The 15183-nt window shown below is 56.6% G+C and overlaps 2 protein-coding genes across 3 annotated transcripts in view; both read right to left on the bottom strand.

Annotated features, from left to right (window-relative positions):
• Window positions 1-5678, bottom strand: part of LOC102477238 (zinc finger protein castor homolog 1-like) — a 14041-nt gene extending 8363 nt beyond the window's left edge. Inside the window, exons 1-5 of the mRNA XM_006145445.2 lie at window positions 5497-5678; window positions 3596-3747; window positions 3282-3423; window positions 2426-2719; window positions 1-629 (exon numbers count right to left, since the gene is read on the bottom strand). Of these exons, the coding sequence (XP_006145507.1) occupies window positions 1-629; window positions 2426-2719; window positions 3282-3423; window positions 3596-3747; window positions 5497-5653 (1374 nt within the window). The 5' untranslated portion in view covers window positions 5654-5678. The remainder of the gene's footprint in view (window positions 630-2425; window positions 2720-3281; window positions 3424-3595; window positions 3748-5496) is intronic.
• Window positions 5679-6961: 1283 nt separating this feature from the next.
• The window catches only part of CASZ1 (castor zinc finger 1), a gene marked incomplete at its 5' end in the record, with an annotated part of 48860 nt that continues 40638 nt past the window's right edge, over window positions 6962-15183 (bottom strand). Inside the window, 7 exon segments of one of the 2 annotated variants that reach the window (XM_027770636.1) lie at window positions 6962-7343; window positions 8357-8555; window positions 10035-10373; window positions 11291-11413; window positions 11557-11711; window positions 12994-13057; window positions 13279-13414. In XM_027770636.1, coding sequence (XP_027626437.1) covers window positions 7077-7343; window positions 8357-8555; window positions 10035-10373; window positions 11291-11413; window positions 11557-11711; window positions 12994-13057; window positions 13279-13414 — 1283 coding nt within the window. 2 annotated transcript variants of the gene reach the window in all.

Raw genomic sequence — 15183 nt, 5'->3', positions numbered from 1 at the left:
CTTCTCGTGCTTGCGCTTGTGCGAGTCCATCTGCGACATGCCCACGACCGTGTGGCGGCAGCCAGGGGAGGTGCAGTGGAAGTGCGAGCACTTGAGCTTGTACTTGCAGTCGGGCACGGCGCAGTCGGCGCTCGAGCTGAACTGGCAGAAGCCCGCGGCGCTGATCACGTCCTGCTTGCCGTGGTGCTTGCGGTGCGCCGTGACCTTGGTGCTGTCTGTGCAGCGGAAGCGGCAGCGCAGGCAGTGGAAGTGCGTGCTGGTGCCCGAGAAGGGGCAGTCGGCAAAGTGGCAGCTGAGCGAGGCCTTGAAGCGCTTGAAGTCGTCCAGCACAAGGTTGTCCACGCGGTCGTGGTGCTGCGCGTGCTTGTACATGTGCGTGCGTCCGCAGAACTTGTAGCCGCAGTTCTCGCGTGTGCAGTGGTAGTGCGTGACCTTGAGCGAGAACTGGCAGGCTGTGTCCTTGCAGTCCTCGTAGAGGTCAAAGCGCCGAAAGCCCTCCAGCATCATGCCCTCGTCGAGCATCTTGCGAGAAGAGGCCGTCTTCCTCCGCTTGCCAAACGGCGACATGTCCTCGATGATCCAGAAGCGCTTTTTGGCTCCGGAGGCAGTGGGCATGGAGATGGTGTTCCCTGGGGAGGGGCGGGGAGAGGGAGGTCAGCGCAGAAGGGGTGCCACCTTTGGCCCCACATGGGCACCATTCCCAAGGCCACGCCTGTAGGGCCGCTGATCCTACTAATGGTGGCTAGAAAGCAGCATTGAGGGACAGCTCCTTGGCTTCCCCTGGCACTGGGGACCTCTGCCACTTTCCCCAACAGCTCGGGGAGTCCTAGGCTTCCCCGGTGTCATCCCAGCTCTGCAGAAGACTGCACAGGTTCTGCCCTGAGGTGGCACACCCACCAGCTCTGGGGGAATGTGGTGGCTGCTTCCTGGCCATTTTGGGTGGGAAGTGGGGACACGTCCTGGCACTAATTGAAGCTGAAGGGGGAATCTAGGTCGGCAGAGTGTAATTACCCAAGTTGGACAAGGGCCAGGACGCCATCGCACGCGGGCCTCTAATGAGGGACAGGCAGCTCCTTTCCCCCAGCTAACCCATCCCCACAGCCCTGTCTGCACAGGGACCTGCAGGATGTCTACGGCTTGGGGGCTGTGACTCCCTGCCCTAGGGTGTTCCTTGGTCCCAGAAGGTTCTTTAAAGGTCCTGTTGGGGGTTCTGTCCCTAATGGGCCGAGAGGGCTGAGAGAGGCTGAGAGAGGCCAGTTCTCTGAGGAGGCAGGCCTCAGGGAACTAACCCTAAGAAGATGCCCTCTGCCCTCCCTGCCAAGAGCTCCTTCCTGGACCAGGACCAGAGCAGGGGCTCAGCTGGGGAATACGCACGCATGAGTGCTAGCACTGACCCCACACTGCTTCCCAGGAACCCAGGGCGCCCCACAGCTGAGGCCACCGTGTGGTTTACACCCCCGGTCCCCCAGGTACCTGCAGCCCTACAGCTACAGGGGAGGAAGCCCAGCCTTCCCTCCCCCCTTACCCCCAGCAGTGAAGGAGAAATCAGGCCCAGACCTTCAAGAGTGTGGGGGTGGGAGGGGCCTGCTCCAGGCCTGGCCCTCCATGACCCTGACTGAACCTCAGCTGCTACTCGTACTCACCGAACGTCTGCACTGCCTGTCTGGGGACCCGGCCCAGTCACCCACCCTTCGCAGATAAAAAGAAGCCAAGGCCTACGAAGGGGAGGGAGTACCCAGGCAGGGGGCAAGGGAGGGTCTCAGCCTGGAAATCCAGGTGGGTGAGGGCAGCTGCTTCGGATCCAAAGTCCCAGGGCTGTCTGGGCCTTTTTTATGCCAGTGCCAGACCTTTGGATGGGCTGAATTCTACGAGGGAGGGGACCTCTGCCCGGCTCACGGTCATCACCCTGGGGGCCTGGCATGTCAAGAACGTGAAGCAAGAATGAATGGAAAAAGAGACAGCTAGGGGAATGCACCCAGGGACAGAGGTGAGCAAGCTCCATCCTTGGGGGAGCACCAGATAATGGGGGTGAGACAGGGAGATGCCTCTGCTTAGGGCCCCTCTTCCTGCTCAACTTTGGGGGTGGAGCTGCGATTCAGGTTAGTATCAGGACCCTCCAAACCTAGGCAGGTCCCAGCAGCCAGCAAAGCATCCCCAGACCCCCTGCCTGTCCTGGGGCCGACCCCAGGTGAACTGAGAGCAGAAGGGACAGGCTCTCTCGCAGACTTTCTGGCCTGCTCGGTGCTGAAAGGGAGCCACCAGGGGCTGTGCTTGAACTGCGGCGACTGGGCTTTCTAGTCTCAGGGTGCTTGCTGTGAGAGGTGCAGGGCAGCTCTGTCCTTGGCCCAGCAAGCAGCAGCAAAGGGCCAGGCCTCAAAGGTTGCTTGGGGTGACAGACACCGGCGAGAAGGCACGTGCGAGTTACCTGCAGCGTCCTGAACTAGGGGGACGTCACTTTTTACTGGAGTTGGAGTGGCAGTGACAGACGGGAAGCTGGGCGTGCTGATGGGGTGGGCCAGGCCCCGGCTGGCTCCGAGAGTGGCACTGAGCAGAGAGTATGAGAGACAGGACGGAGAGAAGAGGCATGGGAGGGAGGGAAGGGGCGGCCGCAGCACCGGTGGGAAGGACGGCGTCAGTGCTGGCTGCGGAGCCCCGTGGGCAGCCTCGTCACCAGTGGCAGCAGGAGGAGGAGGAGGAAGAGGAGGAGGAGCCGGGCAGCCTGGAGAGGGTGGAGAGAAGCAGAAGAAAAAAAAAAAAAAAAAAAAAGAAAACCAACACAAAGAACAAACAAACAAAAAGAACCAAAATGAGAAACCTGATGGCAGAAGCAAGTGTGATATGAAAATATGTGGACAGACGAGCAGAGAGAGGTGTGACAAAGAAGAAAGGGGGCGGGAGGAGAGAGCCCAGGAGGGGCAGCACAGGGACAGGTCAGGCGAGCAACAGGTGTGCTCTGGGGCCCAGGGACCGAGCTGGAGCTGGGGATGGAGGGACCTGAGGAGGGGTGGGCTGGAAGGTGGGCAGGGGGCTGCACTGCTTTACTCTGTAGCTCTCAGGGGGGACAAGTCCAGGTCCCTCTCCTGGGAGATGACGCTAAGGAGAAAGGCAGGACGGCCAGAGGTGGCCTCAATGACCCAAGACCCCCGGCCAGCTGGCTCTGCCACGTACCAGCTTGTACTCTTTGGAGGCCACTTGACCATGGGCCTCTGTCCCAAGGTGGACCCAGCAGTTGGGCCATGGGAAGCGGGCCTGGCCAGGCCGGAGCCCTGCCTGCTGCTCACCTGCCGCGGTGCTCTCGTTGCCCACAGGGGTACTGGAGCAGCTCCGGTCCATAGTGGACGACTCTGAGGACACAGCACCTGGACTGCAGCCCGTGTAATCCATGTACTCATCTGTCTCAGTGTCCATCAGGTTTTGGGGACCCTGAAAGAAAGCAGGGGGCCCTGAGGAAGCTGGGCTGAGGGCCTACTGCCCGCAGGGACAGGTTGTCAATTCAGATGGCATGGCCTCGCTGTCTGGAAGCAGGAGTGGCATGGGCAGCACGCCCTCATCACTTGGGCTGGGGACAGGCCACCCAACTGCTCTGGGCACTCACCTGGGAGGGGGGCACGCGATCGAAGTTCTTCCCCAGCATCCTCCGCATGTGCTTCCGGGCATGAGACGTCATCTGGTGCTTGAGGAGGAAGGAGAACTGGCAGCCCTCCCGGATGCAGTGGAAGTGGCTGTTCACCTGGTTGTACTTGCAGCCTGTGGACACAGTCCCAGCTGGCATGAGCCACACGCCGGCCCACACTCACAACAGCCGGGTATGCTGTGCACTATCTGGGCACAGGGAAGTGGCCAGGGCCCATGGTGTCTGGGGAAGGGCACTTTCTCCTCAGGTGGCATTTCTACAGGAAACCTCCTACCTCATCCCCTGCCCCATGCCAGGAGGACCACAGCAAAGGGTCCTAATGAACCTGTCTACTAGGGCCACCACCTCTCAGCAAGCCACCTGTCCCCACATCTCATCTGGGCCTGGGCTGGTGCTGCCCCCCAGACCTTCCCCAGACGCCTGTGCGCTGGCTGGCCCTCTGCCCTGCCCCCACCCACCTCTGCTCCGCTCCAGGCTGAGAACAAATACAACAGGCGGGATTGAAACAGTATCAGCAGAGGGCAGGTGAAGGCCTGCCCGTTGCCATGGCACCCAAGCTGGCCAGGTGTCTTATATCATCCCCCAGCTTTGTTTGGCCCCAGCTATCACCAAAAACACCAAAAGTTGAGTAAATAGCGCAACTACAGAATGCCCTGACATCTGTAAACTGAACCTCCGAACGGCAGAGGCGACCGAGTGTTGACACTTGTTGCCATGGTTACCGACCCTCTCCCCAGCCACGCATCCTCTTTGAATTAATACTTGAAGGAAAGGTTTGTTTCTTTTCTCTCTGGCAGTTGACTTTTATCTCGCCTTTCACCTATGGAAGGGCCAAACTGCAGAAGGCAGCAGCCCCCACCCCTGCTCCCCGCCCAAGACGGACCCTGCTGCCATGAGCACCCTGGCCACAACAGGCTTGGCCTAGCTGCCTGGGTGTCTCTGCCTGGCCTGCCTGGCTCCCCCATGCCCTGCAGGTTCCACCTGTCCCACAGCTGCAGGATGTGGCTGCACCCTGAGGTGGGAAGGTGGGCTCTGGCCTCTGCCGGCTGGCCTTGGTGCCCCCTCTTCCTGGCCTCAACAATCTCAGGCCGGTGAGTTCGATGGGGCCGGGGGCAGCTTCTGTGCCAGGGCTCACCCCTCAGCAATACAGTCCATCCACAGGCACCTGTTGCCAAGCTCGGGGCCATTCGTATAAGCTCAGAGCTAAGCAAAGATGTGGTCCTGGATTAGCTCTAGCTTCAGCCTACCCTCATGGCGGGCCCTTCCCAGACCCATGGCCACCTTCTTCCTGGGTCTCCCCAGGTCACAGATGCTCTAGCAAAGCCTGCGATATCCTTCACCAGATCCAGCACCAAGCCCAGGCCTGCACACGTGGACACTCCAATAGTCCGAGCTGCCACCACCCCTCACCCACAGTGGCACCAAGCTTAGCACATGGATTTTCCTCAAGAAATAGCTGCCCAGTGAATGAAAGAACAAGCCAACCATGGTCCATGTTGAACAAAAGCCATGGAGACAGATCGCAGGGTAAGGAATTTCAGGAACCTACCTGCAAACCTTCTTGAAAAGAAAAGCAAAAAAGAATGAAACCCCGATGCCAGAGATGAGGCCAGGGTACTTGTCTGGGTGGGTGGTAGAAGTGGGAGTGCTCTGAGTTACCCTCACCCTTGCTCTGGGTCATTTGGAGTTTGATAGGGCTTAGCCTACGGTATCAGTGACATCTTGAACAAAACATGGGGCCTGATGGGGGCAAGCAAGAGGTGAGTATCAGGAGAAGCGACCAGGCCACCAAGGCTCAGGGGCTGACCTATAGCCCTGCTGCCTGCAGGAAGTCCCTGGTCCCCAGCCCTGGCCATTCGTACCTAGCCTGCCACACTCCTCGCGCTTGGTGAAGTATTTGAATCCATTGGCTGCCCGCCGCTCAGCTTTCTCATGCTTCTTTATGTGCCATGGCAGCTTGGTGGTGATGTTGGTCACAAAGTAGCAGCCACTCCGGAGGCAGTGGTAGTGCCCACGCATTCGGAACTCGCAGTGCTGTGGGGAGGCACAGAAGGGTCAGAACAGGAGAGTGATTTCTGTGAGTTCCTGCCTGCCCCAGGCTTTTGGGCTGTGGCAAGCCCTTTGTGCACATGCTCTTCCATGCTCAGAGTCAGAAAACAAAATCGTGTGAAGACCTTTCACATGTTTAAAAGCAGTACATACCCTTTGTTATTTCACTAAAACACACCTGGTAATTTTGCAATTGCTCGCTAATCCCATTCCCAGAACAGACACCACTAATCCATCCTAGTACTTTTTCCTATATGCCGACTAGGCAGACATCACTAATCTACCCTAGCACTTTTTTTTTTTTTTTCTTTTAGAGAAATTTTTGCTGTAGGGCATGTGCACTCCCGGAGAAACAAAGAGACAGTGAAATCACCACCCAGAGGAGATGGCCATGCCTTGATCCCTTCTCCTCCATTCTCTTCTTGGGATTTTGAGCATGCATGCACACACACCTGGTGTGAATTTGAAGGTTCTGGGTCAGGGACTTGATCTGCAGTCGACTATATAGGAGTCCAGTAACATAACCGTTACGCCACCTGCTGGTCCCTAGCACTCTTTTCTGTATGCCCAGACTTTCGGTTCTGATTCCTTCTCAGGCAGTCCCTACTAGTCTTGAGGGTAGACCTTTAAGGTGAATCTGTTCCACCTTTTCTGCCTGGACACGAACAGTTCTGTTCATCTGTCTAAGGGATCTATTTTAAAATTCTAGGCCTCTGGGGAAAGGTGACATAGCTACATTCAGGATAGGCAAGAATGATGCCAAGTGCACAGTGACCATTCAGTCACTGGGGGATAGGACTGAAATGACATACGTCACCAACTTAGCACCCATCTGGACCCTGCCCAGGGGCTCCACGGCCCAGGGGCAGACAGCATCCTTTCAGAGTCTGGTGAAGGTCAACTTAAAAAGCATGTGAGGAACAAAGCCTCTGCAGATGCTCTAGCAAAGCCTGCGATATCCTTCACCAGATCCAGCACCAAGCCCAGGCCTGCACACGTGGACACTCCAATAGTCCGAGCTGCCACCACCCCTCACCCACAGTGGCACCAAGCTTAGCACATGGATTTTCCTCAAGAAATAGCTGCCCAGTGAATGAAAGAACAAGCCAACCATGGTCCATGTTGAACAAAAGCCATGGAGACAGATCGCAGGGTAAGGAATTTCAGGAACCTACCTGCAAACCTTCTTGAAAAGAAAAGCAAAAAAGAATGAAACCCCGATGCCAGAGATGAGGCCAGGGTACTTGTCTGGGTGGGTGGTAGAAGTGGGAGTGCTCTGAGTTACCCTCACCCTTGCTCTGGGTCATTTGGAGTTTGATAGGGCTTAGCCTACGGTATCAGTGACATCTTGAACAAAACATGGGGCCTGATGGGGGCAAGCAAGAGGTGAGTATCAGGAGAAGCGACCAGGCCACCAAGGCTCAGGGGCTGACCTATAGCCCTGCTGCCTGCAGGAAGTCCCTGGTCCCCAGCCCTGGCCATAGGTACCTAGCCTGCCACACTCCTCGCGCTTGGTGAAGTATTTGAATCCATTGGCTGCCCGCCGCTCAGCTTTCTCATGCTTCTTTATGTGCCATGGCAGCTTGGTGGTGATGTTGGTCACAAAGTAGCAGCCACTCCGGAGGCAGTGGTAGTGCCCACGCATTCGGAACTCGCAGTGCTGTGGGGAGGCACAGAAGGGTCAGAACAGGAGAGTGATTTCTGTGAGTTCCTGCCTGCCCCAGGCTTTTGGGCTGTGGCAAGCCCTTTGTGCACATGCTCTTCCATGCTCAGAGTCAGAAAACAAAATCGTGTGAAGACCTTTCACATGTTTAAAAGCAGTACATACCCTTTGTTATTTCACTAAAACACACCTGGTAATTTTGCAATTGCTCGCTAATCCCATTCCCAGAACAGACACCACTAATCCATCCTAGTACTTTTTCCTATATGCCGACTAGGCAGACATCACTAATCTACCCTAGCACTTTTTTTTTTTTTTTCTTTTAGAGAAATTTTTGCTGTAGGGCATGTGCACTCCCGGAGAAACAAAGAGACAGTGAAATCACCACCCAGAGGAGATGGCCATGCCTTGATCCCTTCTCCTCCATTCTCTTCTTGGGATTTTGAGCATGCATGCACACACACCTGGTGTGAATTTGAAGGTTCTGGGTCAGGGACTTGATCTGCAGTCGACTATATAGGAGTCCAGTAACATAACCGTTACGCCACCTGCTGGTCCCTAGCACTCTTTTCTGTATGCCCAGACTTTCGGTTCTGATTCCTTCTCAGGCAGTCCCTACTAGTCTTGAGGGTAGACCTTTAAGGTGAATCTGTTCCACCTTTTCTGCCTGGACACGAACAGTTCTGTTCATCTGTCTAAGGGATCTATTTTAAAATTCTAGGCCTCTGGGGAAAGGTGACATAGCTACATTCAGGATAGGCAAGAATGATGCCAAGTGCACAGTGACCATTCAGTCACTGGGGGATAGGACTGAAATGACATACGTCACCAACTTAGCACCCATCTGGACCCTGCCCAGGGGCTCCACGGCCCAGGGGCAGACAGCATCCTTTCAGAGTCTGGTGAAGGTCAACTTAAAAAGCATGTGAGGAACAAAGCCTCTGCCACAGGGACCTCATCCTGTGCCCTGCATCTCCCCTGCCCCCACCCGAGCTGCCCATCATGCTGACCTGGTTGGGACAGAGACACTGCAGAGAGTAGTAAGCAAACTGGTCTCGCACGTTCACCAGGTTGTTGTTGGGGTTGATGTGGTCCAGGCAGTGGGATTCGGCCTTGCCGGAGGTTTTGCAGACGTACTTGCAGTTCCCAAAGAGACAGTGGAAGTGGAATTTGTTGGCATACTTGCAGTCCGTTGCGAGGCAAGGATCACTGGAAGGAAACCACAGCCCAGAAGGTCATTGGCATTCCCAACCCCTCCCCACAGGAGTCCTGACTTCACTTGTGTTGGGGTTCATTTCCCAGAAGCTGTAACTGGTGCAAGAAAGAACGGCCTGGGGCTGCCCTCCTGCTCAGTAGGACGATTCAGCTGGAGGAGACTACAGATCCCAGCATGCTTTCCCATCTCCTTTTAGGAGCTCTGCAGGGTGCACAGGGATTGTACTGTGCAGGGTGCTCAGAGCATTGCATGCTGGGACACGTAGTTTCCACAGCCACACCTTAGGATTATAGATAAGGATGGCTGCAATAACTTCTTGGATATAAACATAAGGGATGGTGTTGCCAGCCCTGGCGGGATTCCAGCAAGTGCCTAGCTGGCATAGCACAGGCTCTGGCTTGGACGTGGCTGCCTGACATGCTATAGAAGGGTGGACCGTCCTACCAGGAAGCTCTGCTACTGTGGGGACTCAGAAGTGAGAATGTGTGCCTGGTGTCAGGGTCGGCTAGGGCTCACAGCTGCTGGAGTTCCCCAGGGTCAGGGTGGAGCCTGTGATGCCTACCCAGTCAGAACCTCAAGAGCCAGTGAATTAGCAGGGGCTGTGTCAGGGGTGCTGGGCCAACCCCCTAAGGCTGGCCTGCCCACAAGGCGAGATGGGAGAGTGAGCAGCAGCCCCTGCCATGGCGCCCTCCTCACAGGCTGCAGGGGTGCAGAGCTGCTCTGCTCCAGCACCAGCTCTGGTTGGCGTCGCTGTGGCTCCCCCATAGCAGACCCGGGGGAGGAGCTCTGACCAGGTCTGGGAAACTAAGAGGGTTATCACTTTGGGGAGGGGAAGGGACGGAGAGGAGCACTGGGCCCCTTCCATGCAGTGGACCCAGCCCCAGGTGCTCAGAGAGGGAGGACAGCTGCCACTCAGGCGGTATAAATAATCCAATTTATTACTTTTATTGAGAACAGGAAGATGCATACATTACGATACAAAGTCACCGTTCTCGCCGCAACGAGCCACCACCATCCAGTGAGGAAGGTCCCTTTCACCAGAAAGTTCAGGCCACTGTGCAGGTGGGTGCAGGCCCAGAGGGTGGCCTGGCCCCCTCATCTCCCACTCATGACTTTGCATGCCCTGCAGACAGCCATGGGTGCGAGCCACACAGGAGGCCAACGAGGAGGCCCGGAGGGAGACAGCCCACCTATAGGGCCAGGAAACATCCTCTGAGGACCACCACTCCCACCCAAGTCCTCGCAGGATCACCAGTGGCCTGGCCGAACAGTGCCCCAGTTCCCCCGGGTCTGCTCCGGAACAGGCAGTGAGGTATGGGCAGCAGCATCTTTGGCTACAGGGCAGCACCTGACGGCCATGCCCAGAGAGGTACCTCTGCAGGGCGAGGAGCAGGGCTCCTCGGCCGCCCTTGCTAGCACCTATTCCCGAGACGCGTGGGGACACGGGACTCCCGGCTCATCGAGGGACTCACTTCTCCTGGAACTGGAGGAATCCGGGTTTGACCTGGGGCTTGGCGTTCTCTAGAGAGGTGGTTGCCAAGGGTGAAGCGGGCAGGTGAGGCACTGACGCTGGAATCTGAGGCATCTGGGGTATGGTGGAAGCCAGCTGCTTCCAGGCGAGCAGGGTGGGGGTGGAGGGCACGGAGGCCTGGCTGGGAGTGGGCCCCTCCAGAGAGGACATGGCGGCTGTGGTGACGGGAGGTGCCGGAGGGGAAGAGGGAGCCAGGGAAGGTTTGGTGTCAGCCGCAGAGGCTGGGAAGGAAGCCTCTGAGTTGCCCTTCGCAGCTCCTCCCTCCGTCCGGAAGTGGAAGCTACGAGAAGAAGAAGAGGGCATCTTAGCCAGCAAGTGGGGAGGGCCCTTAGCAGGTGAGCCCTGCCCTGGCTGGGTGGGCCCCAGGAAGGTGTGATCACATCACAAGACCTGCCCAGGGCCCTACCTCATTCCAAGCACCAGGCCCCGGAGGTCTTCCATGTTCCCCTAAACTGCCATGTCCTCTGGTTCTGAACTTGGGGTCCTAGCTTGGTTCTAACTACCTCTCCCTATTGTGACCTTTGCCTGCCCCAGCCCTTCCCTACTGTGTGTGTGTGTGAGAGAGAGAGAGACAGAGAGACAGCAGGCCCTTCCTCATGAGTCTCCACCTTCCAGAGCGTGCTCTGAGGTTCTAAAGGCAGGACTGTCAGTATTCTAGGTAGCTAGCTCTTCTGTAGGCTAGCAGCTGGGATGCCTATGGGGTGAGAAAAGCCTGCTCTGGGGTTTAGAGAGTGATGAAGATCTGTTTGAAATGTTTACAAGTCCTGAATTCAATTACAAGTAGGGAGCTAGGCTTACTGTTTTAACTCAATCAGTTTACAAATTAATTTCATTATTTTTAGGTCAAAGGGAATCTGGAGAAGTGATCTCGTAGCTCAGAGTGATCTCCAGCTGGACTTTGCACCTTTCTGGCTGCTCTGCAGGGGCACCTGTGGTAGAGTTGGTGGCTCCACCTGGGGCCATGTGCAGGAGCAGCTGCTGCTCAGGGCCCCGAGGCGGGGCCTGGAAGGGTCTCAGGGGACCTGACTGGGCGCTGATCAGAAGTGACCTGGATTCTGTGGTCTGGCGGGAACTGCACTTGGGTCCTGCTTAGAGGGCAGCTAGAGGCCTGTGCAGTCCCCAGACGGACCTGAGCCCAAAGCCAGACTGGAATGAATGGGGCGCTACTTAAAGGGGCCCCCAAGGACCCCTACTCACTTTGCATGCTTGATGGCCCCGTCCAGGGTGCTGAAGAGTGCTCCACACTCCTCCACCACGCAGTGGAAATGGGCCTTGTGGAGGAAGTCACACTGGGCGTCGCAGAAGTCCTTGGTACCAAACCTAGCCAGAGGAGGCAATGGTTAGAGACTGAGGCTGTGGCCTGGCCAGGGCGGGTGGGGGGCTGTGCAACGGCCACCAGAGTTGGTGGGTGTAGCCAGTGGCCGGGCCCTCCCCTCCATTCCTCCTCCCAGCAAGACCCTCACCTGCGAAGGTAAACTTTCCAGGGCTCGGACAGCTTCTCCTGAACAAGGGCCTTCATAGCCTTGCCCAGGAAGGGCGAGGACTCTACAGCAGGGCTCCCCTCCACTTCTGTCTTGACATTCAACAGGCTGCCGAGGCTGGGGTTGCCCTGAGACATCTGTGAGGACAGAGGCCAAGCTTGGGGCTGGGGGCCTTGGACACAGACGCAGCTGCCCAGGGCACAGCAGCAGCTCTGGTCTGCTCGGACCTTATAACTGACTGGATCACTGTGGTGCTGACAGCAGAGGGAGCAGAGGAAGCCCCCGACCCCACTGGGCTTGTCCTATAGGGGAGCCCCTCTGAATGGATGCGGCCACTGGCAGCGCTGCCCTGGCCCCAGGTGCAGGCCGCCTCCGCACACACCCCGCGCTGCTAGGATCCATCACTCAAGCCGAGGCTGCAGCTCGGGGCGCACTGCAGCCGTCTTTCCCCAGACTTTGCGGCTCCCTGGTTATTTTCCTGCCAGAAGGTTTTCAAAAGAAGTGCAAGAGGAGGAGGGATGGGGGGAACCCCTACGAATTCCTTGAGAACAAGAGAAGGCACACAAAGGAGGAGCAGGGAGGGAGGGAGGGATACTCAAGGGGTGAGAGCAAGACGGGCTGCTGCTGGGTGCCAGCAGGGAGGGAGCCAGGGTGGAGGTGGAGGCTCCGCAGAAGGCGAGGGGCAGTGGCTGTGGGGGGAAGAAGAGAGCCAGAGGGCAAGAGAGAGAGGAGAGAGAGAGAGAGAGGAGGGAGGGTGGCAGGTGGTGGGATAGCAGCAGGAGGCTCCTGTCCCCTACGTGCCCGGCCGGGACCCCCACCCTACTAGGTGCAGCCCAGGCCCGGCTCCCTCCTCAGCAGTCACTTGTGTACAGTCACCAAATTAATCTTGCTGTAGTCAAATTTATCATGTGAAGGGGAAAAATATATTTGAGATGATGTATAATTTACAAAGACCTTGCATTATTTAAAATAAATATTCCGAAGCGACCTCTCCGGAAGGCGTCCGAGACCATTATTCAACCCGAAAAGTGGAAATTGATGCTTCGCTCCCCCTTTGGTTCCCTCACCCCCACCCCTTTAAAAAAAAAAACAAAAAATATATAAAATAAATAAATAAAATTAATAACTAAGAGCGAAAGAAGTTAGAGGGCTCTGGAAAAAGCTTTTGGAGCCCTCCATCTGAAGGGAAAAAAAAGGTGTCAGAGGCTGGAATATATTTCATCAGCCAGTTCATTAAATTAATTTGTAAGCAGTGGCTCTGAAATTATATCCGATGAAAAATGGCCTCAAAATTTAAATGGTACAAACTCATCTTATTAGAGGCAAAACATTAAAAAACAAACACATCCCCCCCACCCCCCAGCACAGCTTTAATTTCTCTGGGTGGGGGACGGGAGGCGTGTGATGGATGGGTCTTACCTTATTCATAAGCGAGGATAAAAGAGATGAATTTGCCGGGACTGCGTGGCCATTTGATTCATTACTAGAACACACAAACCAAGGGGCTTTAGCTCAGACGACGTGGGACCAGGCCCACAGGCTCACCCTCCCGGCCGAGCAGCTGCCTGGCCAGGAGGGGACTGGCCCCTGGCCTCTGGCCCCAGCCAGCCCCCTGGCCGTGCATCTGGGAAGGTGCATGCCACTGAGCCTCCTCTGGAGGCCCGGGCTGGATGGAGCAGGGGAGCCTCCCCAGTCTCGCCTCACCTGGGCTCCTTCACAGTCAGATCTAGACTGCGGTCTTGGGAGGCCTCGTGGGGGCCCGGGGCACCCGTGTTCTCACCAGGCTCCTGCTTCGCCTGGGCCGGGGGGAACCTGGCTGGGGTGGCCTGCTGCCCGCTTCCTACAGGGAAGGGGAGGAAGACGGCATCAGAGTGGCTGAAGGCTTCGTGGGGCACAAACCGCCATCTCCCCCAAAGGGACAGCAGCAGGCCGGGTGGGCCAGGGCCCTGGGGAGGCCTGGCTGCTGGTCAGCGATTCTCCCCGCTGACGTGATCGCTTGCGACGCGTACCCCTGTGTGGCAATTCTTCAAGTGATAATTATTGCAAAATTATGTCAAAGTTGTCCTGGCTCAGGGCCTCCCGGAGGAGAAGGGCGGGAGGCTGGGGAGGGGGCTGGGACGGGGGCGGGGGCCCTTCATTTTCTCCACCAACTGTCACAGTCAATTTGTGGGGCTGCCGCTTAGGCTTTTATTAAAGACTCTGTTAATGCTGAGGGAAAGTGGCAGATCTGGACTGGGAGCGGCCCCTCTGCTGGTCCCCGGCCCACTGTGGCCGAGGCGACGGCCCAGCCTGCACTGAGCATGCCCGGGAAGGGCATCTGCTGTGTCAGGGCGATCGGGGCTGACAGCCAATCAGGGCAGTTCAAACTGTGTGACCTCGCCCGCCCATCAAGCTGCCCAGACAGGGCCAGGAGGCCGAGGCTGGGCTGGGTCCTGGTAGAAGCTGGGCGCGGAGCCGATGCAGGAGGACAGGCAGAGTGGGGCTCAAGAAGTTGCTGACAGGAACGTGTCCACCCAGCCTGCCTCCACAATCCCCAAGTGACTGAAATATTAATCTGCCCCAAGGCGCTACAGCTGACAGAGAGCTGCTTCACAGACAGCAAGTGGCATTTTATTAAAAAATAAAGGAAAATGGCCCCCCTCCCCTCGCTTGACCTTTCTTTTGGGGGAAGGTGATTTTTCTGATGAAGAGAAAGTACCTGAGCCCAGAGTGGCTTCTGCAGTGGGCCCTGCCCCAGCCTGCAGGTACCTGGCTGGAGGGGCGTGGCCAGGCAGGACCCCTCCCACACTGGACAGAAAGATGGGTTACTCCAAACTGCCACCTGACATGAAGTTCCCATTGGGCATGACAGTTTCAGATCTCCGGAGTCCAGTGCAACTACCCCTGAAATCACTTGCCCAAGCTCCCCAGGACCAAGCACTAGCAACCTTCTCAAAGTCTGGGCAAGGCCCCAGGGCTGCAGGGACCCTCTGTCTCAGGTGGTTCCAAGAGGGTCTCAGATGGGAACAGCATCAGGCCCAGGAGCCGATTGCTAGGGCTGAGTCTCCTAGCCGTATTCCGGCCAGTCCCCACTGTTCCGCAGGGCGGGATTTGGTCTGCCGTCATGCCTGCCATGTCCCCGGCAGCTGGCTCAGTGCCTGGCCCTCAGCAAGCATCAGTGGCTGCTGAATGAATGAATGAATGACATGAGCCACATCCCAAATGTGAACTAAACATTTTCAAGGACTGGGCTAATACTAAATACCCAAAAGAAAATAGAGGGAGAGGAGTACAGCAAACAGAAAAGCCAAAGAAGAAAAAAAAATCTAGAGAAAAAACAAACATTTAAAAAGAACAGAAAACTTAAGAAATTATAGAATGAAAGAAAAATAGGAAGCAGAAAAAAGAAAGGAGAACCCCCTCAGTGAGGCAGAGTGGACACAGGTGTGACTGTGACTCTGGCCCTGCAATGTCCCGTGTGGCAGACACCGGCCAGGAGGTACTTAAACTGTACATTCTGTATTACACAAGCCAGTCTGAAGCACTGAACCACCATGTGGGACAGACAGAATGAAGGCTTCCATTTCCACAGGAAGACCTGCTGAAAAGCTCTCCTTGAGGAAGAGAGCA

Source organism: Tupaia chinensis, unplaced genomic scaffold (assembly GCF_000334495.1).
Source record: "Tupaia chinensis unplaced genomic scaffold, TupChi_1.0 Scaffold000146_1, whole genome shotgun sequence".
In the NCBI taxonomy this organism is placed as follows: domain Eukaryota; kingdom Metazoa; phylum Chordata; class Mammalia; order Scandentia; family Tupaiidae; genus Tupaia; species Tupaia belangeri.
The sequence above is the reverse complement of the archived record's forward strand: the minus strand, read 5'-3'. Positions and strand labels throughout refer to the sequence as shown.